Genomic DNA, 17,060 nt, shown 5'->3' on the forward strand with positions numbered 1-17,060 from the left:
CGAAACGAATTGCTATCATAAATGGAACATTGGCCCACCGCCATTGGCATCAGCCGCCCTCTGGCTTTCCGTCGCCTTCTGTCACGATTCTGTCGTGGCCTTCCCATGTCTGGTAGGCCTCGGGAAGGAAAGTCCTTTCTAAAAAATTAATTAAAATCTTTTTTAATCATAAAAACTTGATTGAATTGGTAAACTCGTTGCTTGGATCACGAGTTCATATGCTCTATGAGAATCAAATGTATCATCATACTATGATGATTTGTTATTAATTTTTGTGACAAAGGAGATTGTTCGGTGATCTTGAGCTGGTAGCCTACAAAGGAACAGGATTAACAAAATAAAACACAATCAAAATAAAACACAATAAAAATAAAACACAATCAGAGACCAGATTACAGTGATTAGCGTGCAACATCACACAAATTGTAGATTAAGTTGAACATGTTACTGGCTTAAGAACAAGGGGATGCTTCTTGATGAGAGCGAGCCCCATATCTTCACTCATGTCCAAGTCTTTAGCCATCATACTGTCATCAGGCAGCTTCCAATCAAAGGAGTGTAGAAGGTTAGCCAACACATATTCGATTGATGCAAAAGCGAAATTCATCCCTGGACAGCTTCTTCTCCCGCCACCAAATGGGAGGCAATGGCACTCTTGTCCTTTGAAATCAACTGGGTTGTTCACAAATCGCTCCGGGATGAAATCCTCTGGATTCTTCCAGATTCTTGGGTCCCTTTGAATCGCCCAAACATTGAAGAACACTCTGGTTTTTGATGGAATACAGTATCCTCCCAGCTTCACCATTTCAGATGTTTCTCGAGGTAATAACAGAGGAGCAGGTGGATGAACCCTAAGTGATTCTTTGATAACACTTTTAAGGTATTCCATTTTAACGATATCATCGCTATCTATCTTTGATTTTTTGCCCACCACTTCTCTGATTTCTTGTTGTGCTTTCTTCATTATTGTTGGATTTCTTGCTAGCTCTGCAATCGCCCATTCCAATACTGATGCCGTCGTATCCGTTCCAGCTATGAACATATCCTGAAACAATAATAGAGCTAGAATGAACACTAACTGTTTGATAAAATGTCTGTGTGAATTGTTTGTATGCGTGTAGGAAAGAAAAAGACCTCTAACACTGATTTTAAACTTTCTTGAGTGAATTCGAAACCAAGATCATCCTTCTGCTGAACTTGAAGAAGAATATCCACAAAATCTTCTCTGTCGCCTTGAAAATCGCCATTCTTCTTTGTCTTGTGCTCTTCAATCAATTGTTCAAGAAAAGTATCTAGAGCTCGAGATGTTTCTTTCAATTGCCCAATTAAGCCTGTGATATTGTCAATCCATCCAAAAGCAGGGTAAAAATCTCCCACGCTAAAAGCCACAACTAATTTAGCCATCCTTCTTGTTAGTTCACCAAATCTGCTCTTTCCATTTTCATCTTCAAATTTCTCTCCAAATATGCATCTTGAAACTATGTTGTTTGAGGTTGAGGTAATCAACTCACTAAGATTTACAGATAAACCTGAAGAACTTGCTTTATGTACCTTATTCACCAGGATTTCAACTTCTTCTTCCCTCACATACTGAAATTCATGCACTCTTCTCTGACTTAGAAGTTCAAGAGTGCAAATCTTTTTTAATCCTCTCCAGTATTCCCCATATGGAGAAAACCCCACATCTTTGTATCCATAGAAGAACAAATTGGCAGCGGTTGATTTGGGCCTGTTAGAAAAACTGATATCATGATTCTTAAAGATCTCTCTGACAATATCAGCTGAGGAAACCACAAGAGTTGGAATCAATCCCAGTCGCAGAAACATGAGAGGACCATACTTTTTGGAGAGTTCTTGCAGCGATCGATGGGGATACCTGCCCAGCTGATGAAGGTTTCCAAGTATTGGTAGCTTCGGTGGTGATGGAGGTAAGTTCACTTTTTTTGCTCTAAACAACTTGAGAAAAATGAAGAACAGTAGGAAAAATAGAGAGCAATTCAAAAGATTGAACTGATCCATATGATTGTTAAGTTGTTGACTCTGCCTCTGCTGCTCTAATTGTGATCTTAGATCCATCTTCTTTTATGGATTAGTTTATAGCATATATTATCCTGCCCATGTTTCCAGAAACATTTAGCAAGTTCAACCCTACAAACCCTGAAGAATAAAATAATTATCCATTATTGGAATCTGCGTTGTGGGTCATTTATATTTATTAAATCTTCATTCTACGATTTAAATATTACAAAATGTGTAACACCCCTCGATTTAAATAATCAGTCAGTGTCGGTTTGGACTTGCGGAGAGCTAGCTGTTCCTTGTAGTGTAATCTATTGAGAATATCAACTAAGCAAGGCAGTGGGAACAAAATCTATTCGTGTGATATAAGCAAGTCCACCGCTAGTAGATATTGTCTATTTTAGTTCGTTACGTGTTGCTGTTAGCCTTAGGTTTTTAAAACGTGTCGGTTAGGAAGAGGTTTTTGCACTCTTATAAAAAATGTTTCATTCTCCTTTCTAACCGATGTGTGATCTCACAATCCACGGCCCCTTAGGGGCTCAGTATCCTCGCTGACACACCGCTCGATGTTTGACTCTGGTACCAGATTGTTGAACACAAATTTTTATGAGAAACACTCACAAGATTAGTATTTCTTGTGATGAAACTTAAGTAGGGTGGATAGATAAATAGAGTAGTGAATCTATTCTAGAATATCTAAATTTATTCTTCCAATATCTAAAATATATTTCAATCCCTCGTTAGAATTTACTTTATTGTACTAGTTATATGGTACTAACTTGAGATGCAGGGGGTTTCTTGCAAACAGGGAGTCCATTTTCTTCTTCAACGTCCAACACAGAGCTATTAGGAAGCTTCCAAGCGAACCAGAAGATTTGTTGAAAGGAAGCAATTGCAAATGATATTCCATTAGACTACAATGGTAATGGAGTGAGATGGAGAGGAATCTTCTTGCGAACAGTGATTCCATGGAGTTCACTCATGTCCAACAATTCTCCCGCCATGTCCTCAGGCAACTTCCAATCGAACCAATAGAGAAGGTTGGCCAACACACATTCAAAAGAAGCAAGCGCAAACGACAATCCAGGGCACTTCCTTCTTCCACTTCCAAATGGTATGAACTCAAAATCTAAGCCTTTGAAATCAGCACAATTCTTCTCCATGAATCTCTCTGGGATGAACTCATTTGGCCTTTCCCAGATTATGGGGTCCCTTTGGATTGCCCAAGCATTCACGAAGACACTGGTTCCTGATGCCACATGGTAGCCTTCGATGTCGACGACGTCTGATGTTTCTCGTGGCACAAGCAGAGGAATTGGTGGGTGTAGTCTTAGAGATTCTTTTATCACACATTTCATGTACTCCATTTTGCTAATGTCATTCATTTCAATTTTTGGCTTCTTTCCAACTATTGTTCTGATCTCTTCTTGAACTTTCTTCAAGGTGTTTGGGTTTCTAATCAGCTCTGCCATTGCCCATTCCAATGCTGTTGCAGAAGTGTCACTCCCACCGGCGAACATGTCCTACAATTCCGACAACCATATTGAATTTCGGTATGTTCATCCTATTTTCAATTGCTAGTCGAAAGAGTAAAAGTAACTAAGAGAGAAACAGAGACAGAGAAACCTGTAATATGGCTTTGAGGTTGTCCCGAGTGAAATGATAGCCGAGCATGTCATCTTGGTTGAGCTGCAGCATAATATCCAAGAAATCCCTTTTATCATCAGGTCTACCAGTTCTTAACTCTGTCTTGTGCTCTTCAATTACCATATCCAAGAATTCATCCATTGTTCTAGAAATTGTTTTCAGTTCCCCAATGAACCCTCTAACTACATCAACCCATCCGAAAGCAGGGAAGAAATCTGCCACACAAAACGCTGAGAGTAGCTCGATTACCCTTCTTGATACGTCTCTAAATCTATTGTTCCCATTTTCATCCTCAAACTTCTTTCCCATAACGCATCTGGACACTATATTGTTTGAGATTTGAAGGAATAACTTGCTAAGATTCACAACCTCACCGCCAGCACAAGCCTTATGAATCCTACTGATAAGAACACCGACTTCTTCATCTCTGATATACTGAAAGGACTCCACTCTTTTGAAGCTAAAAAGCTCAAGAACGCACATTTTTCTGGCTTGTCTCCAGTACGCTCCATATGGGGCAAAACCCATGTCTTGGCATCCGTAGAACAAGAGATTAGTGGCTGTAGTTTTGGGTCTGTTGGAGAATTTGAGGTCATGGGTCCTCATTACTTCTCTAGCCATTTTTGCTGATGAAACCACCAGAGTTGGGGTCTGGCCTAGCTTTAGGAGCATGAGAGGCCCATATTTCTTCGAAAGAGACGCCAAAGATTGGTGCGGCAAGGTTCCTAATTGGTGAAGGTTTCCGATGATTGGCAGTTTGGGTGGTGAAGGAGGGAAATTGATGCTTTGTTTTTTCCCTCTGAACAGCTTAAGCAAAAGGAGGAGGAAGAAGAAGAAAAGGCAAAAAGAAATAGAGATGGGATTGATGTGAATGGCTACTCCATATTGAAATTGTTGCCTCTTCCAATGTTGAAAATATGAGGTTCGATCCATTCTTTTGTGCTTTCTTATGGTATTCTTCCAGCTTCGTCTTCCTGCAACAAAGGTTTATCCTAAGTTTAAGATCCTTTAATCCAGCTTCGACTTGACTTCAGCATCAAGAGCCGACCAGTGATAAGTTTGATGTCTCCTTCTAGTTTGTCGGTTGTGCTTCCATTTGATGTCCCTTCTAGATTTTTCTCCTAGCTTGATTTTTAAGGTCAGTTTACCTGATTTTTCTTGTTTTAAGCGTAAATTACATTCGATATGGCTAATTTATGGTATTTTGCTAGGAATTTTCAAGTAATTGCTGGTGTGATAAGGTCTGGAACAGTGTAGCATATTGTTTCTTCTTCATTTGAGCTAAGGCACTTTCATGTTGGATAACTACCGTTCTTTAATGTTTGTATGCATGTGGTTGTTCCATGAATAATTCTACTTTTGTGCATACTTGCGAGATCCATTTCAACTGAGGAGGAAAACAAAGCATTATTTATAAGAATTTATAAAAACTTTGAGAAGTCTAAAATGGAAACCTCAAAGAGGACAATATCTACTCTCAGTGGGCTTAGGCTCTTACAAGTGGTATCAGAGCCGGACACCGGGTGGTGTGCCAGCGAGGACGCTGGCTTTGGTGGATTATGAGGTCTCACATCGATTGGAGAAGGGAAAGAAACACTCCTAGGGTGTGGAAACCTTGGGCGGTGTGTCAGCAAGGACGCTGGCCCTTAAGGGGGTGGATTGTGAGATCTCACATTGGTTAGAAAAGGGAACGAAGAATTTTTTATAAGGGTGTGAAAACTTCTCCCTAGTAGATACGTTTTAAAATCATGAGGCTGACAACGATACGTAACAAGTAAATGGTATTTTTTACCTATACGTTTTGGGTAAAAATATGAAAGAGACAACCTTTCCCAAAAATATTTTACACCGCAACTTCATAAGCAAACCATATGGTAGTTCTTACAGAACTTCATATACACATTACTAATGATACTCACTCACTCATGACCATTAAGGAAATAACCAAACATTACACAGAATGTGGAATTGGGACAAGACTAAGAGGATGTTTCATGAACACTGAGAGCCCATGTTCTTCAGTCATATCCAATGGCTTCCCGGCCGGCAGCTTCCAATCAAACCAATAAAGAAGATTAGCCAATACAGATTCAAAAGCAGCCAACCCAAACGACATTCCAATGCACTTCCTTCTTCCACTCCCAAATGGAACGAACTCAAAGTCTTGGCCTTTGAAATCAACAGAGTTTGGTTCCATGAATCTCTCTGGGATGAACTCATTTGGGTTTTCCCAGCTTTTGGGGTCTCTTTGAATTGCCCAAGCATTGACCCAAACGCTAGTTTTTGGTGGAATTTCGTAGCCTTCAAGGTTCACAGTTCCCATTGTCTGTCGGGGCACCAATAGAGGAACTGGTGGGTGAAGTCTTAGAGACTCTTTTATAACACACTGCATGTACTTCATCTTTTGAATGTCTTCCGCTTCAATCTTTGGTTTTTTTCCCGTTACTGTCCTGACCTCTTCTTGAACCTTTTTCATGGCTGTTGGGTTTCTCATCAGCTCAGCCATTGCCCATTCCAAACCTGTTGCTGTCGTGTCGGTTCCTCCAACAAACATATCCTGCAAGTTGACACCACTTGACAAATTATTACGAAAATCATAAACAATAACCCCTCAAACTCACCGCTAGCAAATATTGTCCTCTTTGAACTTTCCCTTTCAAACTTCCCCTTAAGATTTTAAAACGCGTCTACTAAGGAAAAAATTTCGCATCCTTATAAGAAATGTTTCGTTTCACTACTATGAGATCCCACGTCAGTTGGAGAGAGAAACGAAACATTTCTTATAACAGTGTGGAAACCCTTTCCTAACAGACACGTTTTAAAATTTTGAGGGGAAGCTCAGAAGGAAAAGCCCAAAGAAAACAATATCAGTTAATTGTGGGCTTGAGCTATTACAGAACACCTCAACACCTCTAGAATTCGGTGTCGCTAAGAGTGTGTGGCTATGTAATAGAGAGAAAGAGAGAGGAACAAGTATTGTCCTCTTTTGACTCCCCTCGATGTTTTAAGAGAATAGTTTCCACACTCTTATAAGAAATGTTTCGTTCACATCCCTTATTATGAGATCTCATATTAATGGGAGAGAGGGACGAACCATTCTTATAATGATGTGGAATCCTTTCTTTGGAGACACGTTTTAAAACTTTGAGGAAAAAACCTTAATCGTGAGCTTGAACTGTTACGACAATGGCGATGCAAGAGAGGGAGAGGGATAGGAGATGTAAGAGAGGGAGAGGAGAGGAACAAAACCAGTAAAATTGCTTTGTAATCGTTCATAGAGAAACGATAATCAAGAGTATCCCGTTGTTGCAATTGCAGAATGATATCAACAAAATCCATCTCCCCAGATCGATCACTGTTCTTCATCTTCTCTCTATGTTCATCAATCACTCTATCAAACAGCCCATCCAACGCTTCAAAAGTGTTCTTGAGTTCCCGATGGAACCCCCTCACCGCATCAACCCATCCAAGCCAAGGCAACGCATCACCAACACAAAACGCCGACAACAACACCATAACCTTCCTCGTCACATCTCCAAACCCACTCATCCCTTTTCCATTCTCAAGTTTCTCTCCCAAAACGCATCTCGACACAATATTATTCGAAGTTGACATCAAAAGCTGATTAAGATTCACCCCTGAATCTCCAAAGCCACAACTTTTACGAATCTTCTTGACAAGCTCACCAACTTCCTCATCTCTCACATATTGAAAAGACTCAACTCTCTTGCCACTCAAAAGCTCCAAAACACACAGCTTTCTAGCTTGTCTCCATTGCTCTCCATAGGAAGCAAAGGCCACATCACGGCATCCATAGATTAAGGATTGTGCAGCTCTGTTTTGGTATCTGTTTGAGAAGATGGTGTCATGGGATTTCATGACTTCTCTAGCTAGCTTGGCGGATGAGACGACGAGGGTTGGGGTTTGGCCGAGCTTGAGGAGCATGAGAGGGCCATATTTGTCGGACAGAGATGCCACTGAGCGGTGTGGGAGGCTGCCTAGCTGGTGGAGGTTGCCAATTATTGGAAGCTGTGGTGGTGATGGTGGCAAGGCTTTGGTGCTTTTGGTGGAGAAGAGTTTGAGTGAAAGTAGGAAGAGGAAGAGGAAGAGGAAGAGGAAAAGAGGAAGAGGAGCTTGAGTGATTTGGTGCAAAAGTTGAACATTTTTGTAGGATATTGGATCCATTGATTCTCTATAGGGTATGGTACTACACCTATGCTATATTTATAATGACGGGAGGGAGACAAACGCTATCTCGATCGTGTAGTTTTATATCTCTTTGATCTCTCAACTTTCAACTCTATCTGATACATATGTTTATGGACATTCCGATACTTTTAAAGTTCATTAACCTATTAAACATAAACCTTTAGAATGTAATATTGTTCACTTTGACCTGTTGTATATCGCTATCAGTCTCATGGTTTTACAATGTTCTACTAGGTTCCACACTCTTATAAGGAATGTTTCGTTTCCCACTCCAACCAATGGGAGATCTCACAATTCACACCCTTAGGGGCTAGCGTTCTTGTTGGCACCCCGTCTAGTGTTTGGCTTTTGATATTATTACATATCATCACATATTGTTGGCAAACCATCTTTTTGGTCCGTTACATATCATCATCAGCCTCACGGTTTTAAAACGCGTCTATTAGGAGTGTTCTGTTTCCCACTCCAACTAATGTGGGATCTCACAATCCACTCGTTTAAGGGTCAATGTCCTCGTTGGTACACCGCTTGGTGTTTGGCTTCTGATACTATTTGTAACGGTCTAAGTTTAACATTAATAGATATTGTTTGTTTTGATTCATTACGTATCAGCATCAGTCTCATTATTTTAAAACATGTCTGCTACGGAAAGATTAAAAGGATATAGATGTGGTAAGTTATCTAAATGAAAAAGATAAATCATGATCTTAGTTCATTGCATGATTGTTCAAAAGGGGGAAAAAAGAATTGTATTTATATATGATATTGGGGTCATCGGTGGAGATGAGGCGGTGAGGACAGCAGAGAGATTAGGCCGATTCATTTCCCAACTCCGGCGGCGCCACCGCATGCTAAATAATCCAAATTTTTACCCATACATGGCGATAAGAGTGTCATTTTCTAATTTATACGGTAACTTTGGAACCAATAAATTTACTAAGTTTGGGGGTAAAAATGGATTGATGGGTAAATTTTGGGGGTAAAAATGAAGTAAATCATATACACTTTTTATGAGTTAAACTATAACGACCCAATTGTCCCGACCTTCTCCTATTTTTTTTGTGACAGAATTTTTCTCCTAGCTTCTAAGAGGGAAGACTATCTCTACTCACCAACACAAGTTTTTCCAGAATGTTTTCTCGTCGCTCACATGCATTTCAAGAAAAATTTCTACGATGTCACCTAACATAGAATTGTTTAAAGTAAAGCACGTTTAATCATAGAGTTCGTGTGACTAAGTTATCGAAAAGAAGATGCACCTAATTGATATAATTGTGACTTTCAGTTCTTTTAAGTTTTTCTTAATCCTATCGTCAGAATTCCTCTTTTTGGAATATGGTCCCGGTTCATTCATATAACTCTCCTTTACTCGAGTATTACATAAATTATGTTTAGGTTAAGCTTTTCAATGTGAAACTATATTCCGACTAAATAAACATTTTAAACGGTAGAAATTCGAACATTTAACTTTTTTGTTGCAAAAATAGGACATTTCTTTTAAGATATTAGATTTTGATACTAAAATTTTAAAGCATTTGGGTTTTATTCACTAGATAGAGCCGTGAAGATGCAAACCTCTATGTCTTTAGAGGGAGATTATAACGTCTTAATTATTTGAGCAAAACTATACTATTTGTTAAGAATGGCTATAAATATATAGATTTACGAGGGAATTTGTAGACAGATGATGATTTGCTGGTTATGGAAGATAAGACAAAGAGAATGGGTTTTAATTTGTAGAATGAAAATGACCAAATTCATTGTTTTAAGGTAACTTATTAGAGAACCCAACTGATGCTTTAGAGGCGTATACTTCTTTCAAAAAAATGGAGAGTCTTTCCACAATTTCAATTTCATGTAATGTTCTTTAAATGCTAAAGACACCAAATAATTAACACCTTACCAGGAAAACACTATCATTAACACTCAAATTCTGAATTACTATAAAAATTCTTTAATGGATTAGATCGGAAAATAAAATAAGAATTTTTAAATACTTTGAAAAGAGGTTTTGTCCGTGTTTTAAAGTTCTAGATTCACATTTACTTCCAAACATTAAGTGAGTCGAACAAGCTAAAATTAATTTATATTCAATTTGTACCAATCCCTCCAAACAAGCATGAGTTTATCGACAAATGTCTCTTCTTTTAAGCATGAGTTTATCGACAAATGTCTCTTCTTTTAAGCATGAGTTTATCGACAAATGTCTCTTCTTTTACGAAGACCACCTGGCCCCACAAAGCTTATCCGAGAGATCTTTCTGACCCCACAAAGCTTATCCGAGAGATCTTTTATTTGCATTCACACCCTTTAGAAAGAACAGCTAAATCAAATTAAGTATTAATTGCTTTGCCAACAATCGAGACCCAATCCAGAGATATTTCACGTTATATATTCCTACTGATGTAATTTCAAAAGAAATTATAAAAAGATGGTAGAATTGATGGTAATGTTGTAGGTCAGTGGAGATCCAAGTAGGTCAAATAAAAACAAGAATGTTGCTTTGAGAAAATAAAATATTTAATACCTTCTCAACAAGGGAACTCGTTTCAATGCGCAATTGGTTACCAAGTTGCATGGTTAAGAATATAAAAACCTCTAAATAGACAAAATTGTAAATATGAGCAAGCCTTTATGAACAATACTTTTTATTCAAAATTAACAATTTCATGCGTCTAAGTTTCTATGAACGTTTCTAGGATGATAAATTTTCACGATAGTAACTCATAAAAATTAATAAGATCATCACCCTATAATATTAGGTATCACAATTCCAATAGTTTTTTATGATAATCTTTAAGGAATGGACAGCAAATGTCATAAAATGTTAGTGTATATTCTTCTAAACAAGTTAAAACATTAGTAATCAACTGAACTGCAATTAAGCACAAATAGTGCTTGCATTGCAAGCCTCTGATAGGAGTAAGCGTATCTATTTACAACATCACGGCAAAATACTCGGTCTCTTAGAGCGCCATACAAAGGCACATCACGATCATCGATCAACAGACACGCAGCTGTACAGTTGCATGAAGACGTTGTGAGTGTTTAAAAAGAAACCCAATTACCAGTTTGTTAATTAAACACAGCACAGCTACTATCTCCTCAAGGGATCCCTTGTAAAGAAGGGGTGCCTTAGGGCTTCACGAGCCGTTAGTCTATGCGTGGGATCATATCGAAGCAACCCTTGAACAAGATGAATCAATTCCCCAGCCGAATGGTCCACATGCTGCATTATCAAGTTCTGCATTCGATTTCACAAGATAATTAGTGTAAAGTTGCGACAAAAAGGCTCAGTACAATCAAACCGATAAGACACTAGTAAAAATACAAACCGGTAAACGAAGCAGCTTTTGAACGGCCTTGATACTATCCCTCGAAGTTGCACCTTCCGGCCAATCTAATCTACCTCTTCTTACGTATTTTTCTGCATGCCGACTATGGACACATTCAAACAAACAAAAGAATCAGAATTTTGCTTCTTGACTACTTAACACCAAGAAAATAAAAGATAAGAAATAACTCACTCTACTCTTTTCAGCATCTCTTGCGGCAATGGACCAAGCACCCGCTCCATCATTGCCAAGTGCTCCAAGTTCTCGTGAGTTTGAAACAGAGCTTCACCCTAAAAAATATTTTGTATTGAAAATTCAATTACACAATACAACACTTGGATGAATAGACAAAAGAAGAATATATTGAAATAGACAAATTACAAGACAAAAGAAGCACATACCGAGCACAGTTCGACAAGGATACAGCCAACACTCCATATATCACAAGGAAAACTCCATCCAATACCTAAACAATAAATGTGGTTAAGTCATGCCACTCGACACAAATCAGAACAATTGAAAAGTGAACTATGAAACATGATCAAAATTCCTTACCAAGAATAACCTCTGGAGCTCTATAATGCCGGGTCGATACAATGTAATTCTGATCTTCACGATCATAAGTGGTGCTGCCAAAATCAATCACCTTAATAGAACTTGACTTGGGCACTCTTTTGAAGTTGGAACTATCCCTTGGTGATCGAGAAAAATTCTGACACAAGTATAAATAATGAGTAACAAGAAGTTCACTTAGCTAGTAATTGGTCTTTCACAATAAGAACCACCAGAAATACAGATTACAAACAAGATCCAAAACAAGCTATAAGTACCTTGTAGTCATGTACTTTCATATAATCAGCAGAGACCAACAGTATATTCTCTGGCTTCAAGTCGGTATGTATCATTCGTAGATCATGCATGACTGCAGTTCAAGGGTCAAAGAAATTATTAGGATACAAAACACAAAATAAAAGGAGACCGACTCATCATACAATTTAAATGAAATTACAAAAATGGAACATGCAGCGAATGCTAATAGTCATTTTAGCTTAAAGAAATCTGTGGAGTTATTGTTTTGAAACACACAAAAGGACAATAAGAATGGGAAAAGAAAGGACTTGGTTCAATAAAATACTACACACATGCTACACATTCCAACAGTTGTCTGCCAATGTCACGAACTAGGTCAATGGGAAAGGAGCGATAATTGTTTTTCCGTAGAAAATCGTATAAGCTTGGCCCAAGCTTCTCAAACACCTGTTGACACCATTTAAGTTCACCCACAAATTTTAACTCCCCATATTTGGTGAATCGGGGAAATTAATCCATGATAAAACAGCCTTATACTTACAATACAAATATGGTTACGATAGTCAAACCAGTTCCGTATTTGAACACAACTGCAAGGAATAGAGCAATTTAACCATAGCCACAAAGATGACAAAAGCCACAGAGTGACAACAATGGCATAAAGGAGAGACAGACTCACCGGTTGCCACCTTTATCATGCTTTCCAAGCTGTTGCAACACTTCAATTTCTATCATAGCTGCATCGCGATATTTCCTGATTCCACGCACAATTTTTATTGCAACCATTTCCTTTCTTTCTCTGTCCCAGCATTCCAACACCTGACCAAAAGTACCTTCTCCCATTTTGCTGTGTATTTTATCTGCCACAGAAGAAAAAGAATTGACAGAGTAAGGAAATAGATATTTCCCAAAATCTAACCAACCTTTAACCATTCTAAACAAGTAATGATTATGAAAATAAAAACATAACTCATGTCTGAATGTTCAGTTTAAAAATAAATAAACATGGGTAATCATGATGGATATTATTTTAAATACAATTGATGGGAGGAAGCAAAAATTGAGGATATAGCCAACATTTAAAATGAGATGAGGAACTAAATTATAAGAGCAAATTTCTACAATGATCAATTTTGATAGCGCATAAAAATTTGTTTAATCATAGTCAAGTGTAATTACAGCGAGAAGTTAAATTTTCTCCAAGCGCAAACATGTAATGTCCATCTTTGTCATCTTCTCGCCAGGGGGGAGAACCATTTCGTGCCACTCCCTTAACAAATAGTGGATTAGAAGAATGATCTGAAGGTGCTCTTGAAGATGCAAAGCTTGGCATATTCGCAATCTCTTGTCCACAACAAATTCCTACCTGAGCCTACACACAGTCACCCATTCATGTAAAAGTTTGCCCTTCCTAAACCTAATATCCTCACCCAAAGTCTTCATTTTGTACAATACAAAAGAAATTATAAGATTTTGTTGGAAAAATGAAAAAAAAAAATACATATAAGACAGATGCATGGTAGACACACACGGATGAGGTAGAAAATAAAAGGGAGACACCTGAGTAAAACAAATCGTGGAATGGATCAACAACAGATAATCAATAAGAAGAGACAATTCGGAATTAACCATCCATCTGAATAAAAAACAATACTTACCTGATCTTCTTTTGAGCTTACAAATAAAATAAAAATACGTTAACACAACAGATCAGTAAATAAACTTCAAGAAAATAACCTCGACTCATAGAACCTATCAAGAATACTGAATCAAAAAAAAAATTTTAAAACGTAAATCAACCAAGGTAAATCTAATAACAAAAAGATTATACCTCGGTGTGCGACACTAAAACATACCTAATCAAAGAAAAACCCAGCAGATGTAGCTCTACAAAACCAAAATCAACATAAAAATCAGATCTGAAAGAGAGGATCGGAGATTATACCTTAGCGGCCTCGGGGACGACATCCCAGCCCAAGCGAGCCCTCTTTCGGGGCCTGCGATCAAGATGTGTGTGAGGAAACTCGATCATGCGCTCCATCTCCATGATCTCGCACAAAGAAGCAGAGCCTTGAAAAGAAGAAGAGAATTGAAGAACCAGATTTCCGGGGGCTTCGAACAGGGAGATGAGAAGAAATATTCTTCCGCAGAAAGAAATTTGTGGAATGGAATCGAAACGCAACCCTAATTTTAACCTAACAACGAAGCATGTGGAGGTTGAGAGGAAATCTAACCGTCCACGTTGCGGAAAAGAAACCGTAGATTTAGAGAGAATCTCTTTTCCCAAACTCGGTCAATGATTTTAATAACCAATCCAGGGTTAGTCCTAACCATGGTTCAGTTAGCTTTTCTTTTTTGTCTTCAAAAGTATATGCTTCACGGAATAGGATAAGATACCAAATTTCTAGAAAAAAAAATACAAATTAAATTTTAAAAAATAAAATCTTCAATTATATGGGCCTAGTTCTGGGCCTTTGACTGGGAATATTATTGGGCCTAATTTCTCTATAATGGGCTTTGTTTGGTTCCAAACATGGGCCTTTTTCAGAAAAAGTAGGATTCTTGCTACCCAGCTGGCTGTCCACGGGTGAGGACGTAAAAGACTTTTCACTCTCCTAAATCAAATAATATTTAATAAGTAAAAATATAATATGAAATACAATTTCTAAAAAGTTAAATTTTAATAATACTTAAAATATATATATAAAATAAATAAATATTTCTTTATTTTTCGTATCATTCCTCATTTAAACGCGATTCAACCGAAAGTTTGGGGCAGATAATTATAGGGTCCTTGTCCGGTAGGTTAAACGAACATATCCACCACAACTGATACACAATCAGGTAACAAAATAATGATATTAATTATACGAATGAACTTTGCCATACGAGGAAGATATGTTACTCGATTCTTTCCAAATGCTACTAACCTAATAATGGGAATAATAACGATGGATTTCTGAGTTTAATGACATTTCCGAACCAAGGTTAGGAAATTCATTAGTTTTCCCCTATAAATTTTCGTTATGTACGTCTGATTTTTGTCAAACATGAAGAATATGTCTTCCTCCGCTCCAATTCTGATGACTTTTACTCTTGTTTTGTTATCTCTTTTTAGCCTCTCGATCTTAGTCAGAGCAAACGAGAGTTTTGCCCATAATATTTGCAACAAGCTTCAATTTAACGGAGTCTCCAAGCTGTGCATTTCCGAGGTTGATTCGGATCATCGTGAAGATTTGAAGTCAAGTATGATAGGTCTTCTAACCATATTCGTGAATCATAGTATCCGTAATTTCAACGACAATATCGTGTTTCTTAAAAGAGAGATCAATTCCGGGGGGTTTGTTGGTGAAAAAAGAGACATGTTTGAAACATGTTTGGATAACTTTGAAAGAGGAACTAATGATTTGCAAAAGTCGATGCAAATACTGCTAACACAAACTGGGATAGACGTGTATCAATTGCCGACAACCAATATGGAAAAATACGTAAGTCAATGTGTGGAAAATTACGAAGATATCCCTATCCCTCGTGAATGGCGATCTCGTTACTACACTTCATGGGATTTATTGAATCTTATTTTAGCAATGACTAATCTCATTAAATGTAATAGTTCATTCCCGTGTACCCATTGATTAATACAATATCAATAAACTTATCCGTTTGATGTTTGAATAAACGATACTTACATTGTTTCCTAATCCCTCTTATAAGACCAACTCACAGGTCTAAAGGGTACACGAGTTTCTGGTAACCCTGGGATATTAAGTTTAGAGCACACTCAGTTCACTAGGTTGTCCATTTTACAGGAACGACCCCAAAATAAAAAATTGGTTGGCGTTGAATAGTCTCTTCAAGGACGGCCAAGATAAAACTTCGAAATTAGGTTCATTTCTTGATGCCTATTAACTTTGCATGTCACACCTACACCCGGACCTCGATTGTTGAACTCAGCATCAAATTCGTTGGGTCTATGTTAGTCATCTCGAAATGACTCCATAAATACAGCGGTTGAATATTGTCTCCATGGCCAACTTAGATAGCAACATAGTTTTGAAAGGAGAAGCCCAGACAGTGGTTGTTTTCGTTAGGAATCACGTTTCTTCAGAATGGTATGATATTGTCCACTTTTAAGATCAAGCAGAATTCTCTCCGCTCAAATGTTGTGCCATAAAATTGTCACCTATGACCTCTGACTTCCGATCTCTGACCTCTACAACAATTAAAAATAAAAAATTTAAATAATATATTGATTCATCGTTCAAATCAAATTTTTTTTTATGAATTTTTAAATATTAAAAAATCTAACCTTTCTTCATTTAACCTCTTTTTTGTGATTCTTTTAATTAATATGATGATTTTCTTATCTAAAGATTTAAATCTCTCTCAATTAATAATTCCACCCGTAAATGGGTAGAATTTAATGATTGAATTAAGTTCGACTTTTTTTATGTATCCAAAGATATGTTGAAGTTTATATGAGCCGTGTGATACTAAACATTAGGATTGAATTTAATTCGACAAATTAAATTGATTGACTGATCTAATTCTTACCAACTTCAGCGGTCAGTTTATGGTTTGGGTTGATCAGTTTCCTCATGGAACTATTGAAAGTGTGAGAATGTTCAAATTGACTAAATCAACAAATATATATTTTTTTTAATTATTTTTGTATTTTTATTTATTCAATAATGTGAATATGTTGTATTTTTCTTAGTTTAGGTTATAACAATTGAGGTAAATTAAATTTGTTTAATCAATATTATAATACTTTAATTTATATTAACAATTTATTGGAAGTTATTATATTGATTTTGATTATAGCTAAAACAAGGCAAAGATGTTATCAATGTAAGACGACGCCGTTTGGTTGTTGACTATGGTAGATATTTTAATTGTTCTTGGCACTGTATTAATGATTAGATGGAAGGAAATGGTTGTTGAACGAACCCAAATTCTAAGACAACGTAAGCCTCCACCTCTCCCACGCTTGTCTTTTTCAAATTGTGTAAAAAAAAAAAAAAAAAAAAAAAAAAAAAA

General features: G+C 37.3%; 4 protein-coding genes and 1 long non-coding RNA gene across 7 annotated transcripts; 1 reads left to right on the forward strand and 4 right to left on the reverse strand.

The window, feature by feature from the left end:
* Positions 1-194: 194 nt before the first annotated feature.
* On the reverse strand, positions 195-2,893 carry LOC111431447 (cytochrome P450 71A1-like). The gene is made up of 4 exons (XM_023068089.1): positions 2,799-2,893; positions 1,135-2,148; positions 384-1,045; positions 195-351 (listed from the first exon to the last, which is right to left on the reverse strand). The coding sequence occupies exons 2-3, from the start codon at positions 2,074-2,076 to the stop codon at positions 431-433; spliced, it is 1,557 nt and encodes a 518-aa protein (XP_022923857.1). The 5' UTR covers positions 2,077-2,148; positions 2,799-2,893; the 3' UTR covers positions 195-351; positions 384-430.
* LOC111431445 (cytochrome P450 71A1-like) lies at positions 2,778-4,712 on the reverse strand. Its single transcript, XM_023068088.1, has 2 exons — positions 3,646-4,712; positions 2,778-3,542 (listed from the first exon to the last, which is right to left on the reverse strand). Exons 1-2 carry the CDS (start codon positions 4,597-4,599, stop codon positions 2,934-2,936), a joined length of 1,563 nt encoding a protein of 520 aa, XP_022923856.1. The 5' UTR covers positions 4,600-4,712; the 3' UTR covers positions 2,778-2,933.
* LOC111431449 lies at positions 4,481-5,079 on the forward strand. The gene is made up of 3 exons (XR_002708494.1): positions 4,481-4,588; positions 4,684-4,804; positions 4,878-5,079. It is a non-coding gene; the product is annotated as an uncharacterized LOC111431449 (long non-coding RNA).
* A 393-nt stretch (positions 5,080-5,472) lies between these two features.
* Positions 5,473-7,872, reverse strand: LOC111431564 (cytochrome P450 71A1-like). Its single transcript, XM_023068247.1, has 2 exons — positions 6,916-7,872; positions 5,473-6,223 (listed from the first exon to the last, which is right to left on the reverse strand). Exons 1-2 carry the CDS (start codon positions 7,849-7,851, stop codon positions 5,618-5,620), a joined length of 1,542 nt encoding a protein of 513 aa, XP_022924015.1. The 5' UTR covers positions 7,852-7,872; the 3' UTR covers positions 5,473-5,617.
* Positions 7,873-10,638: 2,766 nt separating this feature from the next.
* LOC111431493 (serine/threonine-protein kinase AFC2) lies at positions 10,639-14,199 on the reverse strand. Of its 3 annotated transcripts, XM_023068152.1 has the most exons (11): positions 13,966-14,199; positions 13,200-13,392; positions 12,700-12,880; positions 12,562-12,610; positions 12,353-12,467; positions 12,041-12,132; positions 11,766-11,922; positions 11,612-11,676; positions 11,403-11,500; positions 11,211-11,313; positions 10,639-11,119 (listed from the first exon to the last, which is right to left on the reverse strand). In XM_023068152.1, the coding sequence occupies exons 1-11, from the start codon at positions 14,065-14,067 to the stop codon at positions 10,973-10,975; spliced, it is 1,302 nt and encodes a 433-aa protein (XP_022923920.1). In that variant the 5' UTR covers positions 14,068-14,199; the 3' UTR covers positions 10,639-10,972. The 3 variants fall into 3 exon arrangements, with proteins under 3 accessions (XP_022923920.1, XP_022923921.1, XP_022923922.1); XM_023068153.1 differs by lacking the exon at positions 13,200-13,392 and having other exon boundaries at positions 13,966-14,111; XM_023068154.1 differs by lacking the exons at positions 12,353-12,467; positions 12,562-12,610; positions 13,966-14,199 and having other exon boundaries at positions 10,674-11,119; positions 12,700-13,339.
* Between the last annotated feature and the right edge of the window lie 2,861 nt (positions 14,200-17,060).

The sequence above is a fragment of the Cucurbita moschata genome, unplaced genomic scaffold, assembly GCF_002738365.1.
Source record: "Cucurbita moschata cultivar Rifu unplaced genomic scaffold, Cmos_1.0 Cmo_Scf00036, whole genome shotgun sequence".
In the NCBI taxonomy this organism is placed as follows: Eukaryota; Viridiplantae; Streptophyta; class Magnoliopsida; order Cucurbitales; family Cucurbitaceae; genus Cucurbita; species Cucurbita moschata.

Bases quoted from the DNA above. Each gene is read 5' to 3' on its own strand.
- LOC111431447 (XM_023068089.1), bottom strand. From the start codon at position 2,076: ATGGATCTAAGATCACAATTAGAGCAGCAGAGGCAGAGTCAACAACTT. The intron at 1,046-1,134 runs GTCTTTTTCTTT...TTATTGTTTCAG, and splicing joins GTTTAAAATCAGTGTTAGAG to GATATGTTCATAGCTGGAAC.
- LOC111431445 (XM_023068088.1), bottom strand. From the start codon at position 4,599: ATGGATCGAACCTCATATTTTCAACATTGGAAGAGGCAACAATTTCAA. The intron at 3,543-3,645 runs GTTTCTCTGTCT...TCGGAATTGTAG, and splicing joins ACCTCAAAGCCATATTACAG to GACATGTTCGCCGGTGGGAG.
- LOC111431564 (XM_023068247.1), bottom strand. From the start codon at position 7,851: ATGGATCCAATATCCTACAAAAATGTTCAACTTTTGCACCAAATCACT. The intron at 6,224-6,915 runs GTTTTGTTCCTC...GTCAACTTGCAG, and splicing joins ATTACAAAGCAATTTTACTG to GATATGTTTGTTGGAGGAAC.
- LOC111431493 (XM_023068152.1), bottom strand. From the start codon at position 14,067: ATGGAGATGGAGCGCATGATCGAGTTTCCTCACACACATCTTGATCGC. The intron at 12,881-13,199 runs GTAATTACACTT...CTTCTGTGGCAG, and splicing joins AGAAAATTTAACTTCTCGCT to ATAAAATACACAGCAAAATG. The intron at 11,923-12,040 runs GTACTTATAGCT...TACTTGTGTCAG, and splicing joins TGAAAGTACATGACTACAAG to AATTTTTCTCGATCACCAAG.